Source organism: Paralichthys olivaceus, chromosome 11 (genome assembly GCF_024713975.1).
Source record: "Paralichthys olivaceus isolate ysfri-2021 chromosome 11, ASM2471397v2, whole genome shotgun sequence".
NCBI classification, from domain to species: Eukaryota; Metazoa; Chordata; class Actinopteri; order Pleuronectiformes; family Paralichthyidae; genus Paralichthys; species Paralichthys olivaceus.
In genome coordinates, this window is record NC_091103.1 from 487501 (window position 1) to 505267 (window position 17767).

The 17767-nt window shown below is 43.8% G+C and overlaps 1 protein-coding gene across 2 annotated transcripts in view; it reads left to right on the forward strand.

Moving 5' to 3' along the window:
• Positions 1 to 17153, forward strand: part of col4a4 (collagen, type IV, alpha 4) — a 25543-nt gene extending 8390 nt beyond the window's left edge. For both annotated transcript variants that reach the window (XM_069533786.1, XM_069533787.1), the window contains exons 5-47: positions 322 to 456; positions 611 to 655; positions 749 to 865; positions 1066 to 1134; positions 1701 to 1736; positions 1822 to 1884; positions 2008 to 2043; positions 2414 to 2455; positions 2608 to 2688; positions 2931 to 2975; positions 4032 to 4094; positions 4347 to 4391; positions 4566 to 4619; positions 4700 to 4760; positions 4870 to 4974; positions 5137 to 5292; positions 5397 to 5486; positions 5806 to 5966; positions 6039 to 6111; positions 6234 to 6340; positions 6583 to 6766; positions 6879 to 6947; positions 7046 to 7153; positions 8087 to 8155; positions 8324 to 8473; positions 8799 to 8960; positions 9065 to 9232; positions 9314 to 9457; positions 9619 to 9726; positions 9958 to 10136; positions 10330 to 10393; positions 10482 to 10556; positions 10726 to 10833; positions 11465 to 11572; positions 11803 to 11874; positions 12098 to 12226; positions 12305 to 12412; positions 12493 to 12648; positions 12921 to 13169; positions 13796 to 13912; positions 14095 to 14283; positions 14686 to 14969; positions 15250 to 17153. In XM_069533786.1, the coding sequence (XP_069389887.1) occupies positions 322 to 456; positions 611 to 655; positions 749 to 865; positions 1066 to 1134; positions 1701 to 1736; positions 1822 to 1884; positions 2008 to 2043; positions 2414 to 2455; positions 2608 to 2688; positions 2931 to 2975; positions 4032 to 4094; positions 4347 to 4391; positions 4566 to 4619; positions 4700 to 4760; positions 4870 to 4974; positions 5137 to 5292; positions 5397 to 5486; positions 5806 to 5966; positions 6039 to 6111; positions 6234 to 6340; positions 6583 to 6766; positions 6879 to 6947; positions 7046 to 7153; positions 8087 to 8155; positions 8324 to 8473; positions 8799 to 8960; positions 9065 to 9232; positions 9314 to 9457; positions 9619 to 9726; positions 9958 to 10136; positions 10330 to 10393; positions 10482 to 10556; positions 10726 to 10833; positions 11465 to 11572; positions 11803 to 11874; positions 12098 to 12226; positions 12305 to 12412; positions 12493 to 12648; positions 12921 to 13169; positions 13796 to 13912; positions 14095 to 14283; positions 14686 to 14969; positions 15250 to 15507 (4842 nt within the window). In that variant the 3' untranslated portion in view covers positions 15508 to 17153. The remainder of the gene's footprint in view (positions 1 to 321; positions 457 to 610; positions 656 to 748; positions 866 to 1065; positions 1135 to 1700; positions 1737 to 1821; positions 1885 to 2007; positions 2044 to 2413; positions 2456 to 2607; positions 2689 to 2930; positions 2976 to 4031; positions 4095 to 4346; positions 4392 to 4565; positions 4620 to 4699; positions 4761 to 4869; positions 4975 to 5136; positions 5293 to 5396; positions 5487 to 5805; positions 5967 to 6038; positions 6112 to 6233; positions 6341 to 6582; positions 6767 to 6878; positions 6948 to 7045; positions 7154 to 8086; positions 8156 to 8323; positions 8474 to 8798; positions 8961 to 9064; positions 9233 to 9313; positions 9458 to 9618; positions 9727 to 9957; positions 10137 to 10329; positions 10394 to 10481; positions 10557 to 10725; positions 10834 to 11464; positions 11573 to 11802; positions 11875 to 12097; positions 12227 to 12304; positions 12413 to 12492; positions 12649 to 12920; positions 13170 to 13795; positions 13913 to 14094; positions 14284 to 14685; positions 14970 to 15249) is intronic.
• The last annotated feature ends 614 nt before the right edge of the window (positions 17154 to 17767 follow it).

Here is a 17767-nt window from a genome sequence, read left to right on the forward strand (position 1 = left end):
CATCAAGTTCTAACTGGTTCCTCTGGGTTCTATCAGGTTCTGTCAGATTCAGGTCTGATTCATATTCAGTTCAAACATGTTATATTTTGTTCTATCAGTTGTTTGAGCAGTGTGTTCTGCTTGGTTCTAACATGTTCTAACGTTTTTATCAGGTTTTTAATCTACCACGTTCTAATAGTGTCTAATAAATATCCTGCAGAGTTCTAATGTGTTATTATAGGTTTTATTATGTTCTATCAAGTTTGAAAATGCTCTTCAGCTTTGAAACTGTTTCAGCTGAACAGCTCCAACTGTCACTAACATGTTCGGTTTATTCTGCAGGGAGCTCCAGGTGGTCTGGGGGAGCAGGGTCGACAGGGGCCCCCAGGATTCCCGGGTCCTCAGGGGCCTCCCGGAGAAAAGGGGCAGAGAGGAGACGAGGGGCCAACAGGAGCCGCAGGCCTGAAAGGAGACGTGGTGAATAAACAGGGTTCTGCTGTAGACACGATGGTTCTGTTTGTTCTGATTGATTCTGTGTCAGATCTCTTCTGTTCATTCGACCAATCACAGCTCGTCTCTCTTTGTGACTCAGAACCTTCATTAACGCTGAGTTTGTTGACTGTTGTTTCAGGGAAGTGTCGGCGTTTTTGGATTTCCGGGTTTAGAGGGCGTCCCGGTAAGAGTCCCCGCCCCGATCACTCTGTCAGCTCCTCTGATTGGTCCACCTGTAGTGATGTCAGACTGTGTTTGTCTGTTTTTGTGTGTTCAGGGTCACCCAGGTCCTGCTGGAGGTCCAGGTTTTCCGGGTCTGGATGGATGTAATGGCACCAGAGGGCAGAGAGGAGATCCTGGATTTCCTGGAGAACAAGGACCTGATGGAGAAGTGGTTAGTGAGTCAAAAATTGAATTTCTTATCTTAAAATTAAAATATGTGGTAAGGTCCATAAAGTGTTTCCCGTGATACTAGAAACAGAATATATTGTTCTTGTAGTTGTTATTAAAGGACAAAGTATACTGTAGTACTAAGTAAAGTAAATGAAGTGTGCTATTCAGTCAGCAGCATGGCAACTGTGTTTTGGTTTTCAGGGTTTTCCAGGACTGAAGGGATTTCCAGGAGATCCAACAGTTTACTTCATACAGTACCCTGGACTACCCGTGAGTACTTGTAGTAGTGTCAGGATATATACAATGATAACTGTGATAATTAATTACTGATGTTATGTAAATGTACCATGAAAGTATTGTGTAAATAATCAAGGACTCGTTGGTGGTGTATTTTTCTAATTGTCTGTATCATGATTACATAGAGAAACAATTATGAAGGTTTGTTTGTTCTTCTTCGTATTACGAAGACAAATATGAAGAAGTACTGTTTCAAAAGATGCAACTGTCACTGGCCACATGCTAAAATGTGTCCTTTATGTTAGCATGGTTCTCTAGTAATACATCCACTAGAGGGCAGCACAGAGTTTGAGAGTTTCTGACAGAAACAAACAAGACGAGGTTTTCATATACGTCTTAAAGCTGCAGCGTGTAAGATTCAGGTGAAAGGATCTATTGGCAGTGATTGAATAAAAATATCCAATTGATTTTTCCACTAGTGTTTCATCCAAATTGTACAAATTATTGTTTTCATTACCCTGGACTTTATATTTACGTACTTTATATTTAAACACTTTATATTTAAACACTTTCTTACTGTGTGTGTGTGTGTGAGACAGGGAGAGACTGGGACCAGTGGACTTCCTGGACTTCAGGTGAGAGCAAACAAACAAACAAACATGTGAAACATGAACCTGAACTATATCTGAGACTTAACCCCCCACACCCCCGCCCCCGCAGGGTAAGCAGGGACCCCCTGGTCCAATAGGAGGTCTGGGTCCAGCAGGAATGGACGGGACCAACGTGAGTCGACACAAAAACTTAACACAACAGAAAATAATAAATTAAATGTTTTTTTTCAAATTGATTGAAAATGAATGCTTATTATTAATAGAGTTCATGTTGTTATATAATGTGTCTGTACAGGGTCTCCCTGGTCTGCCTGGATCCAGGGGTCCACCTGTAAGTTTCATTTTCACAATATGATTGTTTTGTTTTTATTTTACTTTTTTAATGAGATGTTCTTAATAAACTCACAACAGCTGCTCTGGAACTGAAAACTCTGAGTTGAGTTCATGTTTAAAATTAATAAAGTTTTCTGTCTGTTATTGATTAACTTTCAGATTAAGTGTCTGATTTTCACTTTTTTCATGTTAGGCTTTTGTTTCTAATATCAATGATTCTGTTTATTTGAAATGAGAAAAAACTGTAAAAAATAAATTGACGCCTCTTTGGTCAGTGCACAGTGGAGGTAACCTGCGACGGGACATTAGTTAGCTATCAGTGTTAACAGTGATCGGTTCTTGTTAATGACCAGGCTGATGTGTTTCAGGGAGAAAAAGGTCGATCTCTGCCCGGACAGAAAGGAGACGAGGTAAACCACACCCCTCTGTGACGTCACAACAGACCCTTCCCCTTGTGGTGACATCACTGAGGGGGCGGGGAACTGGAGCATCAGTCAGGACAGTTTGAGGCTGATTTATCTTTTGTACTTGTACTTACAATGAGGTGCTGTGTTCTCCACAGGGTGAACAGGGTCTCCAGGGGCCTCCAGGGCCGTTTGAGTACATCGACCCTCCAGAAGACCTGTACATCAAAGGAGAAAAGGTGGGTGGGACTTTAGTTGTTCACAGCCAATGAGATCACAGCTGTTCCACCGTGGTTCTACTTTGGTTCTACTGTCACTGACCTGAAGCTGCTCATTCTGCTGCAGCTGAGATCATTGTATATCTTTGTTCTGTTGGAGTTCTACAGTAGTCTTATCTTTGGCCCAGCTGTATCTGGTTCCGTTGGTTCTTACGTCGGGCTCTATTGTTGGGTTCTAACTTGTGGTTCTGTTGTTTCCTCAGGGTACTAGGGGGGTTAAAGGCATCTGTGGATTCAAGGGACTTCCGGTAAGTTCAAAAACCTGATCAAACCTGTGAAACGTGGCTGAAGGAAGCCTGGGTTCTAACCTTGAACTGCGTTCCAACAGATTAAATGGGTCTATCAAGTTCTACCAGTGTTTATCAGCTGTTATCAGATTCTATCAGGTTCCAGTGTATGCTGCTGCATGTTCTACAGCTTTCCAACAGTTTTAACAGGTCTAACATAAACGTTGTGGGCATTATTCAGAATCAGATTTATTGCCAAGTAGGCAAAATCTTACCTGTCTCAGAGTCCTGGAGACGTACAGGTCCTGGAGAGAGGGCAGGTGACAGCCGATCACCTTCTCGGCCGAGCGAATGGTGTGCTGCAGTCTGGACCAGTCCTTGGCTGTAGCAGCAGCGAACCATGGACTCAATGATGCAGTGTAGGAGTTCACCGTCATCGACTTTGGCAGGGTGAACTTCTTCAGCTGCAGCAGGAAGTACATCCACTGCTGGATGTGGTGAGGGAGCCAATGTTCAGCTCCCACTTCAGGCCCTGGGTGATGAAGATGCCCAGGAAGCAGAATGGTTCCAATGGTTCCACACAGAGACATGTTTCCCCAGCTTCACGTGCTGCCTCCTATCAGACGGGAAGTCTGGGATCCACCTGTAGATGGAGTCAGGCACGCTCAGCTGTGAGAGCTCGTCCTGGAGCAGAGTAGAGATTATGATGTTGAATGCAGAACTGAAGTCCACAAACAGGATCCTGGCGTAGGCTCCTGGGGGGTGCAGGTGCTGGAGAATGAAGTGGAGAGCCATGTTTACAGCATCGTCTACAGATCTGTTGGCTCTGTAGCTGAAATGTAGAGGGTCTGGACTCATTCCCTCGATGTTCATGAGCTCTTCACTGGTGAAAGAGCTCGCAGCAGAAAATGGTTAAAACATAAAACGAGACAAGAAAGTGTGAACAAAGACACAGAGGCAGAGGTTAACAGCGCCATACTGAACAAGATTGGTTGGTCATCAGATTAGAACAGAAGGTTATTGATTATCAGATATTGATATTGATTATTTTGTGTGTGTGTTTGTGTGTGGTCTCAGGGTCTGGACACACTTCCAGGAATCAACGGAGAGAAGGGGATTCTGGGATTCCCTGGGTCCAGGGTCAGAAATTCATTTTACATTTTCACCTTATTGATCAGTGATTTTGTCTCAGCTAACACCAGCTGTTGCCTCATAGTAAGAAATGCATTTAAGGGATTTGTTTTGTTGGATTAATAAAGTAGAGATGAGTCGGATCAGAGAATTTATTATTTTCTATTACAGAGACATAGAGAATCCGATGGACTCATTAATATTCAGATTAATATTTAAACATCAGCGTCCAAACTCAGATGATGTGTTTATGTGTTTCAGGGGTTTTCTGGCAGCATTGGTCCAGTCGGAGAAAAAGGATTCAAGGTGAGTGGACACAATCAAAAAATTACAAAATGAATAGTATTAATAATAATAGTATTAATAATAATGAGGGAAGCCCTTTCAATGTCACAAGAAGTTAATTTGGTGGTAGTTTTACCGTGCGGTCCTTTTTGAATTGGGTCTGTTAGTTTTCCTGGTGTGTGTCTGTGTTTTCAGGGGATCAGAGGAAGTCCAGGTCTCCCAGGTCTGATTGGACGAGAAGGTCCAAAGGTCAGTTTAACGTTTCTGCTCCGACCAATCAGAGAGCTCCTGCCTCTGGTACAGTCTGTAACAATCCTGTCTTTTCCCAGGGCATGATGGGAGATCCAGGACCTAAAGGGCTCCCTCAGAAGGCCGACATCACTCACACAGGTACAGATCAGCTGAATGTGTCACATCACTGCCAACAACACACAACGCCATCAAACTGCTGATGTCATCATGCTGCTGATGATGTCATCTATCTGCCTCTTTCTTTTAGGTGAGGATGGGGACCCTGGGCCCTCTGGACCAAGTGGCCCTCCAGGACACATGGGGCTGATGGGAATGCATGGACCCCCAGGAGCCCCTGGCAGTTTAATACCTGGTGGGTAACATTATAAATGTTATAATATGTAATAAATGTTGTAAATATTACAATTTAAAACTTAGATATTGAGTTAGTATGATAAATGTTCTACAGTTTCTATGTTACAATAAGTGTTTGGTGATATGAGAAGAAAAAGGTTCTCTGATGGTTCCTTTTCAGGACCGACAGGTGCTGTGGGTCAGAGTGGAGTTCCAGGATCCAAGGGAGACAGAGGAGATCCCGGTCAAGTCTTTACCGATGGACCCACCCCTGGAGAACCTGGAAAAGCAGGACGTCCTGGACTCAGAGGACCGAGGGGAGAGCCAGGGAATCCAGGTGCCAAAAAAACTCATGTTCATGTTTGTTTTTAGCTTAATAAATATATTCAACACTGGTCCGTCAATGCTGTCTTCCTATTTACTATTTTTTTCACCCGTCAGGTCGCTACTGTCTTCCCGGGGCTACAGGAGAATCTGGAGAGCCGGGCCAACAGGGACCTCCAGGGACTCAGGGCTTCCCAGGAATCAAAGGTCACTGTCAGCAAATCGTCTTTGTTTTGTTAAAGTTTCTTCCTCAGGTCTTGTAAAGGAGGTTTAAAATCAGTTTTTTACAAAGCACGGAATCCTTTAGTGTTGAGTTTTGAGCAATATATATCATTGACCATTTTTTGAGTAAAATTTTAGCTTACTCTCAAAACTGTGGTACATGGAAACCCACATTTATTTTCATTGGATTTTTCAAATTTTCACAAAATTTTGTCAAAATTTGATGGAAAGAGCTGAGGCTCCAAAATAGTTCCCTGAGGAACTCCAAACTCAAGCCTCAACTCTCTGTCACTGCGTGTTTTAGGCACCGATGGGGACTGCTCCTGTGGCCCTCCTTTTATACTGAGGGGCCCTCCTGGCTCTGTGGGTGACATAGGGTATTCTGGGTTTCCGGGAGTCCAGGGAGCCCCAGGGCAGAGAGGAGAGCAAGGTGTACCTGGAGATGTTGGAGAGAGTGGACAACAGGTGAGTTACCAAACAACAGGTTGATTTGCTTTGATTTCTTTGTCTGTTGTTAATGTGATTGTTTTGTTGCAGGGTCTGGGTGGATTCCCAGGTGTCAAAGGGTTCAAAGGTCAGAAGGGAGATTTCATTGTGGTGGATATTATTGGTGAGTTCACACCTCTGGGTAACTATGAACACCCGACAGTACAACACCTGTAATATGTTTCAGGAAGACATGATGATGTCATGTCAAAGTATCAGAAGCTCTGATTGGACTCTTGTCTCCAGGTGAGAAGGGAAACAGGGGCCGGCCGGGCCCTGAAGGAAGGCAAGGGCTCTCAGGGAGAAGAGGACTTGATGGGCTCCCTGGGGCCCCAGGAGACCCCGGTCTGCAGGTCAGTCTGATGCTCCAGGTGAACAAACAGTAATTTCATATCCATTTGAAAGTAGAACAGAACAGGGTTGAATAAAAAACTCAAAGAGGATCTGTGAAGTTTTCCAGTCAGTTCTGAACTAAAGAAGCCTTTTGGATGAGAGGTCAGTTGTTCACTTGTTCAACCTCTGAACCCGCTGCAGCTCTGCTGATGCTCCTGGTCCTTCTGTTCTCACTCTTCTTTATAAATCTGCTTATTTTCAGGGTGAAAGTTTCTCCAGTTCTCCTGGAGAAAGAGGCTTCCCAGGATTTCAAGGGCCAAAGGGATTACCAGGACCCCCAGGTTCCCCTGGAGTAGGTGTAGTTGGTGCTATAGGACAGGCAGGGGTCCCTGGAGCCCCGGGACCTCCAGGAATCCTGGGTCCACCAGGGCCAAAGGGGGCTACTGGTAAGAATCAATCAGAATTCCATTTTGAATAATTCAGGAAAATTTGTGACAACCAACTCCGACACTGTGTTTCATTAACACCCTTGCACAACATGTTTGACTCATCCTGCAGGGGAGACTCTACCCTGTGTACCCAGAAACCCCGGGCCCTCTGGGGAGAAGGGAGACACAGGAAACGCAGGTACACAGTACCTATAGCATCTGTCTGTCTGTTTAGCTTTCTGCTCACCTGTGTGTCTGACTTCCTGTTCACCTGTCTGCTCAACTGTGTCTCTCCAGGTTATCCAGGATTCCCGGGACCTTCAGGCTTTCGTGGTATCACAGGACCTGATGGAATTAAAGGAGACAAAGGACAATCTGGACTTCCTGGGCTACCTGGACGACAAGGTATCAGAGCACACCTCTCACACTGTTGGATCCTGTTACATTGTCTTTGAAAGTATTTTTGCATACAAACCTGACTTGAGGATCAAAAATACACTATGTTGAGTTCTACTCGCATTGTCAACATCAAGACATATTTACTGAAGCTAAAAAGTAGTAATTGTAGTTTACAAGGAGGAGTGGTTACTGATTAGGTTCTCGTGATTGTTTAGCATGTTGTAGTGATCAATAGGAAGGTTCTAAAGGTCCCATACAATTAAAACTGTTTTTTTAGATCATCTGTGGAAAGAAAGTCTTAGTAGTGGTCAATTTGGACATTATGGAGGTTATTGAAGTTTTGGGTTGTGTTAGTTACTCATGAAGTTCTGGTGGGCAAAGAGGAGGTTTTAAAGGCCCTTTGGTAAACCTTTGGGATTACTGATGTATTTCAGAATGTCAATGGTGAGATTAAGTTGTTTTGAGTAGTCCTTAAAGATGTGCTGTTGGTCCATTTGGGCTATAAAGGTCATTGAAAAAGTTCTACTACTAAAGTTTTGGAAGTTGTACCTGCCAATTAGAAGGTTTTAGTGGTCCTCTACAAGGTCTCAGAAGAACTTCAGAAGGTTTCTAATGGCCCCTTAGAAGTGTTCTAGTCATGGGTAGGTGTCTTCTTGAAGTTGTTGTGGTATTATGCAAGGTCCCAGTACTTCTTCAGGGGGGTCATTATGGGCCTGGGTTGGTTGTTTTAGAGTTTTCAAGGGAGTTAAACACCAATGAGAGATTTTGCCTGTCACAGCAAATGAGGGAATGTCCTTTTGAAGAATTATGTCCATCCCTCCAGTGGAGTTCAAAACATTGAAGATGTTCGAGAGACTGATGATTAATCATTACTAATTAATTGAAGTACCTTTTCTTTTAATTTGTCCTCCACATGTATATTCGCTCCTGATCTTGCAGGACCTCCAGGTTTTGTTGGAGACACCGGAGAAGAAGGACCTGAAGGCTTCAGTTATGGTGGAGATCCAGGTAAGGTTACTCTCATCATCTGGTTTATACCTGACTCAATAGTTCAGGTCCAAATGGCAATGAAATGTATTTGGCAATTTTTCTGAACCACTGACTCGGACATGAAAGTGTTTCTGACTGTATCAGACTAATATTTAGTCTTACACTATTTATAACCCTGTATTCCAGGCTCTCCAGGGATTCCGGGCTTTCCTGGACTCAGGGGCCCAGCAGGGGACTCTGAGGTTGGGCCTTCAGGACCCAGAGGTTTCCCAGGACCACTAGGCTCTCAGGGACCTAAGGGAGTCCCTGGCACCCCCGGCAGTGACGGACTTCAAGGTTAATTCTTCCTCTATCCACCTGTTTGCCATCTATTCAATTTGAAATGTGACTGATTTGAAGGGTTGGTTAATATATTGAAGATAGAGAGATGTTTATTTTTATACTACATGCAGTTGTTCACCTACCAACATATTTTCGAGCAACAGTCACAAATTGGGACAAGACTAGATGTCTAGCAGACTAAGTATTCGACAAATCAGTGACAGCTACAGCCAATCACAGCACAGGAAGGGATAAAGTTTGTTTGTAAGGATTGGGGACCAGATGTCATACTCAAGGGATGAAGCAGTGACTCTGATTCACTCTGTAATTGTTTGTTCAGGAGCCTTTGGACTGGCTGGGGGCCCTGGAGCAAAGGGCCAGAGAGGACAGGATGGAGCCCCAGGGATAACTGGTCCCCCAGGCCCCTCACCTAACTTCTGTGAGATCGGAAAGCCTGGTTCCAGGGGTCCCTTTGGCCCTCAGGGACCCACTGGACCACCAGGTAAGTCCTTACCACTTTACCTCATCTTACTTTTTGTTACAGAAACAAACATTAAAAATGACCAAACATAAGCCGCTTCATTTTAACATCATGTTTTATGTCAGGTTTTCAGGGGGAGAAAGGAGAGACTGGGGAGGTGGGTCCTCCAGCTTTTGGCCCTCAAGGTCCTTCAGGTAAACCGGGCTCTCCAGGTTTCCCTGGGTTCCCGGGTCTGCAGGGCCCCACTGGCCCCAGTGGAGACTCAGGACTGCCAGGACCTAATGGTCAGAAAGGTGAGCGCACTTTTACCACCCACACGCCTGTAATGTTTCCTTTGGATGTGTTGCCAATGAAATATTCTCTGTGTGTTTCAGGTCTGCTTGGGCCCCAAGGAAAGTATGGAGGGCCAGGAGCTCCAGGACAGACTGGGTCCCCTGGGGCTCCAGGGCCGACTGGGGAAAGAGGGTTCAATGGACGAGATGGAGCTCAAGGATGTGAAGGGACAAAAGGAGAGAAAGGTAAACAACAAGTAATGTACTGTGCTATAATGTACTGCATTATAAAACAGTGCTACCACAATAAACTCTATATATGTCTTGGTTCCACTGCTGACACAGATGTTAATTTCAAGCTTATATTATTTCAGTCTGTTTAAAACTTTCCCATGTGTCGCCTGCAGGCTGTAAAGGGGCCCCAGGGTCTCCCGGGGAAACCAAGTATATCCTTTTTAAAGGAGAGGGAGGAAAACAAGGAACCTCTGGCATCAGTGGCTTCCCAGGACCACGAGGTCAGAGTCAGCCAAGTACATCATCAGTCATCACTGTTTAAAGCTAAACTTTGTCTCACATCACTGACTAAGTTTTTCGCACTATTCAAGGTTGTAGTTCTTCCATTCTGATCTCTGGCAGTTTGTTCAGTAACATATAAAACCTGATTCGACCATTTCCTGAAGACAGCGCTTACCAGTGTCATGTGACTGGTCCTCTGAGCTGAATCCTTGAACACATCTTCTCTACAGGAAGTAAAGGTGTCATAGGAGCTCCAGGAAATCCTGGGTATCCTGGAATCAATGGACCCCCAGGTATCATAGGACCCCCAGGAACAACGGGTCGCTGCAGTACGCCAGGATTACCAGGACAACCAGGACGTCAAGGACCTCCAGGACTCATCGGCTTCCCAGGAGAGACAGGAGATCCAGTAAGAAGAGAAAGTACTTGATGAGTCAGATATGATTATATGGAGATAAGTCAGGCAGGAGGTACAGCTGCTCCTTGTACTTACACATGTTGGACCGTCAGATGTTTTTGTCACTGAACATTGTTGTTGAAAATGTAGGATATGGGAATTACCAAAGTACTAGAACTTTATTGTTTAATGTTTTCGTTTGCAGGGTGACACGGGATGTCCGGGGAAATCTGGAAAACCCGGTTGCGAAGGATATACCGGAAAGAAAGGTACATGGTTGACCCAGCAAAGATCCAACTATTGTTGTTGGTTCTGTCCAGTGCAGGTTGTTGAGTTAAGTTTGTTCTTGTGTCTCAGGTGACAAAGGAGACTCTGTTGGTTGTCCTGGTGTACCAGGAGAGAGGGGGCCTCCTGGAGACTTCGGGCCATCAGGTAATGATCTGGTTCTGGTTCTGTAGCAGTGAGAGGAGTGTAGAGATAATCTGTTACAAAAAATTAATTAACTGATAAAGTCTTGTTTGTAATGCAGATTTATACACGTTATCGTTGTACACTATAAACCATCTCATTCCTGTATTAATCAGCGGGTTTTGTTTCTCAGGACCTCCTGGACCTCGTGGAGAGCCTGGAGGACCCGGTTTCATTGGGGATCTGGGTTCAAAAGGATGTAAAGGAGATCCTGGCCACCGCGGAGACCCGGGTCAATCAGGTAATTAGCCTCAACCTGGACCTTATCATTATTTTACCTTTACTCTGTAACATTAGCCAAGTAAACCATAAACTTTATAAAACAAGACAACTTGAAAACTCTCCAAAGGTAAAGCCAAAGTATCTGGATTGCCCCTTGGTGGCTGGCTGCAGTAAAGGTCTTAATGTCAAAGATTTTAGGTTGTTCTTATCACACTGATGTTTGTTTATGTTTCTGATCAGTTTGATTATAATTATTGTAAAAACAGGCTGAGACATCATGATTGACAGCTGAGAATGACTCGTCATTGGTCATGTACATGTATGGGTCTGAATATTGGCTTTTCTTCTTAATCTAAAAAATAAAGTGGGCAGTTATTCGATTGATTCGTCAAACAAAATAACATGTCTGGTCTCCAAACTTAACCTGTTCCTGCGCTCTGATTGGCTGTAGAACTCTAGTTGGAGGTGTTGACATGTTAAATTGCATATTTGAAATGTGGTGATCGGTGACTGCCACTCAAACACAGAGTTGGCTCCAATCTGGGGCTTTTGTTGGTGAGTTCCAAAATTTGTTGGCAAGGGGAAAATCGGAAATTGTGTGGGTGTGAACTAGGCATAAATGTGTCTTCGGTCTGTCTGATTTATTTCAGGTGTGATCGGTCCCTATGGTCCCAGAGGTCGTCCAGGTGGTCCTGGTCTTCCTGGCAATGCAGGTACTGATGGACCCCCAGGACCACAGGGCTGCCCAGGACTTCAAGGTTAGAACTGAAACCCAGACATGCCATCATTTTAAGGCAATTGTACTTAGTTAGCAACAGATAGAAATTTTGTCAAGGCACTTTTCATAAAGAGGTCTAGAGATAATCTTTACAATATTACATCAGGGAAGTTCGTTTTTAAGTATCCTTAGTTTCCTACAGTTGTTGGTGTTTGTTATATTGAAATAACAGATTGTGAGTTTGATTCCCAAATTATTTTGTCGCATCAGGGCCTCCTGGACCGCTGGGACTTCATGGACTGGACGGACTTAAAGGAGTGAAGGGGGACATGGGGACTAGAGGTACAAGTCTTACACATCTTTTCTGATAAGATTATCCATCAGCCCAGATACACAACCACTTAATATCATGTGACCAAAGTAGAGTTTATCAAATTGACTTTGATTGATGCCAATTCTGTTCGGTAATCTTTTTGTGAGAACATCATTATTTTATCAGGTTAGTGTGACCATGCTGCCTCTGTGAAACTATTTCCTATAAATGTTTATCTCTCTGTCTTCATAGGTCTGGCTCTGCCAGGTCCTCCAGGTCTCAAAGGTCTTCCAGGGGATAAGGGTCCTCAAGGTCCTCCAGGTCCCTGTGGTCCATCTCAGCCAGGACAACCAGGAGCAAAAGGCCCCGCAGGACCCAAAGGTCTGGAACAGCATGACCTAAAGATCAGAACTTAAGTTGGATTCTTTCTCTGTAATGTGCCTTTACGTGTTGTTGTAGGACCTCAAGGCAGTTATGGAGCTCCAGGTAAACCTGGACCAAGCTGTAAAGATCCAGTCCCAGGCCCTAGTGGAGATCCTGGTTTCCCTGGACCAGATGGAGAGCCAGGTAGGTCTTAACATTCAGGTTGAACTATCTTCAAGAGAGGAATCATCTGGATACCCTGCGACATGAGTTTGATGTTTCAGGTTGTCCTGGGGACATGGGGGATCCTGGTCCAAACCCTGCCATAGCTGGGGATGATGGAGACAACGGAGACACAGGCTACAGAGGACCAGTGGGTCTAAAGGGATATCAAGGATCCAAAGGATTGCCAGGCATCGCTGGAGACAATGGAGTGAAAGGTCAGACTCTCATTGTATCTTAGATTTCTTAATATTAACATGCATGAACATTCTACTGCTGACAGAGCCTCATTCAGAGAGCTAACTGCTAATGGTAGTTAGCTGTCATTACCTGGCTGGGCTTGGCTGTTCCAAGCTCAGCTCAGTTGAAAGCTCAAATCTGTGGTATAACTGAAAACATTTTCAGAATGAACCCCGAGTGAGGATTGGGAATCCACTAATCACCTAAACATGGACTGTCATTAAGCACATCTGTGTGTTGGTGTGATCAGGTATGAAGGGGTCACAAGGTCTGATGGGACTACCTGGTAATCAGGGACAAAGAGGTTGTCCTGGTCCTGGAGGGCCTCGTGGACCTAAAGGTGATGATGGATTGGCAGGTCCAAAAGGAGAAAAGGGAGGAGTCTCCCCCTGCCCCATCTACCCTCCTGCCCAACCGGGCCCCCCAGGTCCCCCTGGCCCCCCTGGTAAACCTGGAGAGATTGGCTTCATGGGAGAAACTGGCCCGAGGGGTTTTAAAGGTGAGAAGCAGAAATTGGACCAGGTCCCATGCAAACTCTTTTGTGTTGTCAGACAGTATTTTGATGTTTTCACTGAGAGTTAAGCATCAGACTTTTTTACTTTACTCACCAACAGCTGTCTCCAGGTTAAACTCTATTTACTGTGCACTATTCATTCTGTGTGCAACTGTTTCACTGTGTTTATTTTTCACTCTGTAAATACTGTTTAAACTGTATGTATGTTTTTTAAAAACATTTTTACATCTTTTATTTTTTGCTGCTGTAACGTTATAAGATCAAATATTTGATCTTATATTATCGTATATTAGAAAACAACGCCAACATTAACTGCAGTTATCATGCTAACTAGCTAGCTATCCAGCCCCGCCCTGCAGGTCCATCTCATTCAATGGCAGAGGAAACTTGAAAAAAGCCCCTTGAGGGACAGCCAATGAAATGTCTTGTTGAGGCTTAAGAACAGAGGATGTTGCTCCTTGTTGAGATCAACGGTGATTTGTGAATATTGGCTATATAAATAAAATTTGATGGATCGAAGGAAAAGTGAAATACAAAACATCTAATGGAAACTACTAACATTGGTTTTAGTGTTTGAGCTGCTGATTATTAGGATGGTTGGTTTGTTCCAGGTATAACGGGGGATCCCGGGTCTGAAGGACCAATTGGTTTTGTGGGCCCCCCAGGTCCAGATGGAAACCAAGGAGAGGCCGGCCTGCAGGGGGAGAACGGAGATGTTGGAGCCAAAGGTGAGACCTCTGCCTATCTGTGTTCACCTGCCCATTTCTGCTTCAATTATATTTTACGTATATATTACGTATAAATTATGTATTTACTCAGGTCAGTTTAGTTTGGATCAACATGGCCTGCAGATGAAGTCATGTTGTTTTTTTTGTCAATATAACTTCCTGTTGTGGTTTTTGCGTCTCAGGTGATTCTGGTCCAGTCGGTGACCTCGGTCCTCCTGGACAATCCAAAAACTTGAACTCAGGTTTCCTGTTGGTGAGGCACAGCCAATCAAATCAAATTCCCACCTGTCCATTTAACATGAGGGTCCTATGGAACGGATACAGTCTGCTGTACCTGGAGGGTCAGGAGAAGGCTCACACTCAGGACCTGGGTATATACTGTGTATATATATATACACATCAACATACACATTCTAAGGGTTACATGCTGTTAACCTAAAAATGTAAAGTTCACTGCCACTGCCATTATCACCTCAGTCTCATGACTCAGGGGGTAGAGCGGTCGTCCTCTTACCAGAAGGTCAAACCACAAGTCCTTGGGCAAGATACTGACCCCAAAATAAACTGTGCTGCATTCTCTGAAGTGACCAGCAGAGGCAGACTCCACTGGTTCGTTTCAGGCTCAGGTGTTTGTCAGTGTTCCTGTTCTCACCTGCTGTTCGTTCAGTGAACTCGCAAACATCCACACAACACGTTACCTGAAGTTACCTGTAAATAATATTATTTCAATAAGATTTATCCTCCTTTAATACTTGTACTAACGATATTTCCAGGTCAGGCGGGGTCGTGTATGCAAGTGTTTTCCACTATGCCGTTCTCCACCTGTAACATGGGAGCCTGCTCTTACGCCAGTCGTAACGACAAATCCTATTGGCTGTCCACGACGGCGGCCCTCCCCAGCATACCTGTGAGCGGGCCCTCCATCGAAGAGCACATCAGCCGCTGTGTGGTGTGTGAAGCCCCCTCCTCACCTGTTGCACTCCACAGCCAGACTTCCGACAAGCCAGACTGCCCCCCCCAGTGGACGAGCCTGTGGACAGGATACTCGTTTCTCATGGTGGGTACTACAGTACTGAAAGTACAACTACTACAGTACTACTGCTTCTGCTCATAATAATACTACAGAAAAAACAGTAAGTCTTGTGCCAAAAATATTAATATCACATGAATACTATAATACTACTGCTACTGCCATACTGCTAATATTAATAATACTCCAGCTCACACTGTTACTATTAGAAGTGATGCAACTGCTACAATGGCTAACAGTGCTAAACTAATACTTCCTCTGTCGATCTCTCACCTGACAATGATGTCATTTCCTGTGATTGTCGCAGCATACAGGTGCAGGTGATGAGGGTGGCGGTCAGTCTCTGACGTCATCAGGGAGCTGTCTGTCGGACTTCAGGGCCCAGCCCTTTGTGGAGTGTCAGGGACCCCGAGGAACCTGCCACTACTTTGCCAACATCTACAGTTTCTGGCTGACCATAGTGGACACGAGCACCGTCGCCTCCAACAGCTCCTCCACCACGCTGACCGACGGCTGGCAGCAGAGGAGCAACATCGGGAAGTGCAACGTCTGCATGAGGGATTGAGAAGGAGGAACGCCACCTCCTCCTGCATGAGGGAGTGAGGGGACGCTGTCGGTTCACTGAGGAGCAGGAAGTGTCGCATCCAGTCAACTCCCCCCTGCAGGAGGCAGCAAGGAACTCCTCCACCGAGCGGACGCACAAAATGAGACTTGTTTATTTGTGTCTATGAGGAGAGACGGTCGTGTTAATGACAATGCTGCCAATCAACTCATCTATCAATCCACCCTGTTCAGATCTTCAGGAGGGACTCGTCTTCACTAACGATCAGATGTTTGATGTCAGGCTTCATTACAGGTTATCACATCCTGTAACAGCTGATTGGTTGACAGTTCTCTTGTCATCCAATTACGAACCAGTGAAGTTTAGGCCTCGCCTCTAGCCCCACCTGCTGGCCAACCAGAACCGGCCCCTGAATATGTATTCTGATGGTCAGGTGAGAGGCAGTGACTGCGTGTCATTGGTCAGTCAGTGTTGTGTTAATATTTAGAGAGAGAATCGTGTGAGAAGATGTGAAAATAATCGACATTAAACCTTGAAACAATGAGCAGCGCTGACGTCGCAGCACAGAACCAGAACCAGGATCAGGATTCAGACTAGAACCAGAACTAAGAGCTGAAAATATGAATTTCTATCCTCCGTGTTCATCTGTATGGATCTTCACTCTTTAGTTTTTATTTGTGTTTTAAATAAAGTTCACTTGAATATTTGTCTGTTTCATATAATGAAAAATATTTGTTTGAATATTTTTAAGTTACAACAAAAAAAACTCATGAAAATGTTTTTTAAAAACAAGTAACTTCCTGTTTCTGTCATTTAGGTGAAATTTTTTTTTTTGAAATCTTTCGTGGTTTTTATCTGGTTTCAGTTCAGCCTCTGTTCCTGGTGGCAGACCTGGTTCTCGTCTTGGTCCTGCTCCAGGTCCTGGTCCTGGTCTGAGACCTGTAATATCTCTCTGTGATTTGTAAATATGTTTGAACTCAGCCGTTTTATATTTTTACTGTAAATGTCATCAGAGTTATTTATTTAGCCTGAGATTAATGTTGGTGCTATTTGATGTTTTATTTGTTTTTATTTTATTTTATTTTGAAAAACAACAGCACAGTGAGGCCCCACCCCTCTCCAGCCTCCAACAAAATAAAACGTAAAAAGAAAATTCAACACATATCCCTCCAACTAAAGTTAGAATTTTATTTCATGTTTGTTTGACTGTTGTTTGTTTATTGTAACAGTGAAAACTGTGACGTCGGAAACAGCTGGTTTCCGCCGTCGAACTTTATTAAAAGAGGGTTTTATATTTTTTTAGTGTTTTAGATCGTGTTCGAAACGAGCACTGCAACATTTAGAAAAAAAGTTTTAAATAAACGACAGTTCCCGCGATGCTTTGGCAGGAGGCCTGTGTTTTTTAGTTTTGTTAAAATGTTGAGTTCAGTTCAGCCATAAATCCTCGTTAATCTGAAATGGGCGGGGCTTGTTTATAACTTGAGTAAGATCTGGAAGGGGTGGGGCTGAGGGGGCGGGGTCACTGTGTCTGTTTCTATTGTTTTTAAATCTGTGATATTTTTAATCTGTAGGAGGAAACTTCTCACTAACACTTGTGAAACATTTTACTCTGTGAGCGGACGACTTCAATAAATTGCATCAAACTTTCACTCAGACTCTTTAATGGTTAACATCACTGTCGTCAATCAGTAAAAACTATTAAAGTATCCACAAAAAAATAAACCATCTGGAAAAAACATGACAAATTGTTAAATTAGCTGAGAAAAGAAGATGTGTGTTGGATTTAAACCATTTAAACTCAACAAACACCACTGTGATCATAAAAAAATCATACACTCATTATTGTAAATAAATAAAGACGTATTACAATAATGGGAAAATATTTGTCAAATATCAGGGAATAGTTGAGAGATAATTGATGATATTAGTAAAACAGCCAAATAAATCATATAATCTCGTGTGTATAAGTAAAACGCAGTTAGACTCATCACTCATGATTATACATTAATACAAATAAAATAATAAACTACATTCAAACAATGCAGTGCATAGAAAATCTAGAATAGATAATGAGAGTTGAGTTTCAAGATAAAACTCACCTAATGACAAAAACAACCCTGAACAAATCTTAAATAGTGACGCTGCGTCAGACCAGAGAACTTTGAAATAGGATCGGTGCCGTTTGTTTTTACCAACATTACTTTATGCAACACTACACCTGTCCAGCAGAGGTCACTGTCCCAATGTAACATGAACTACAATT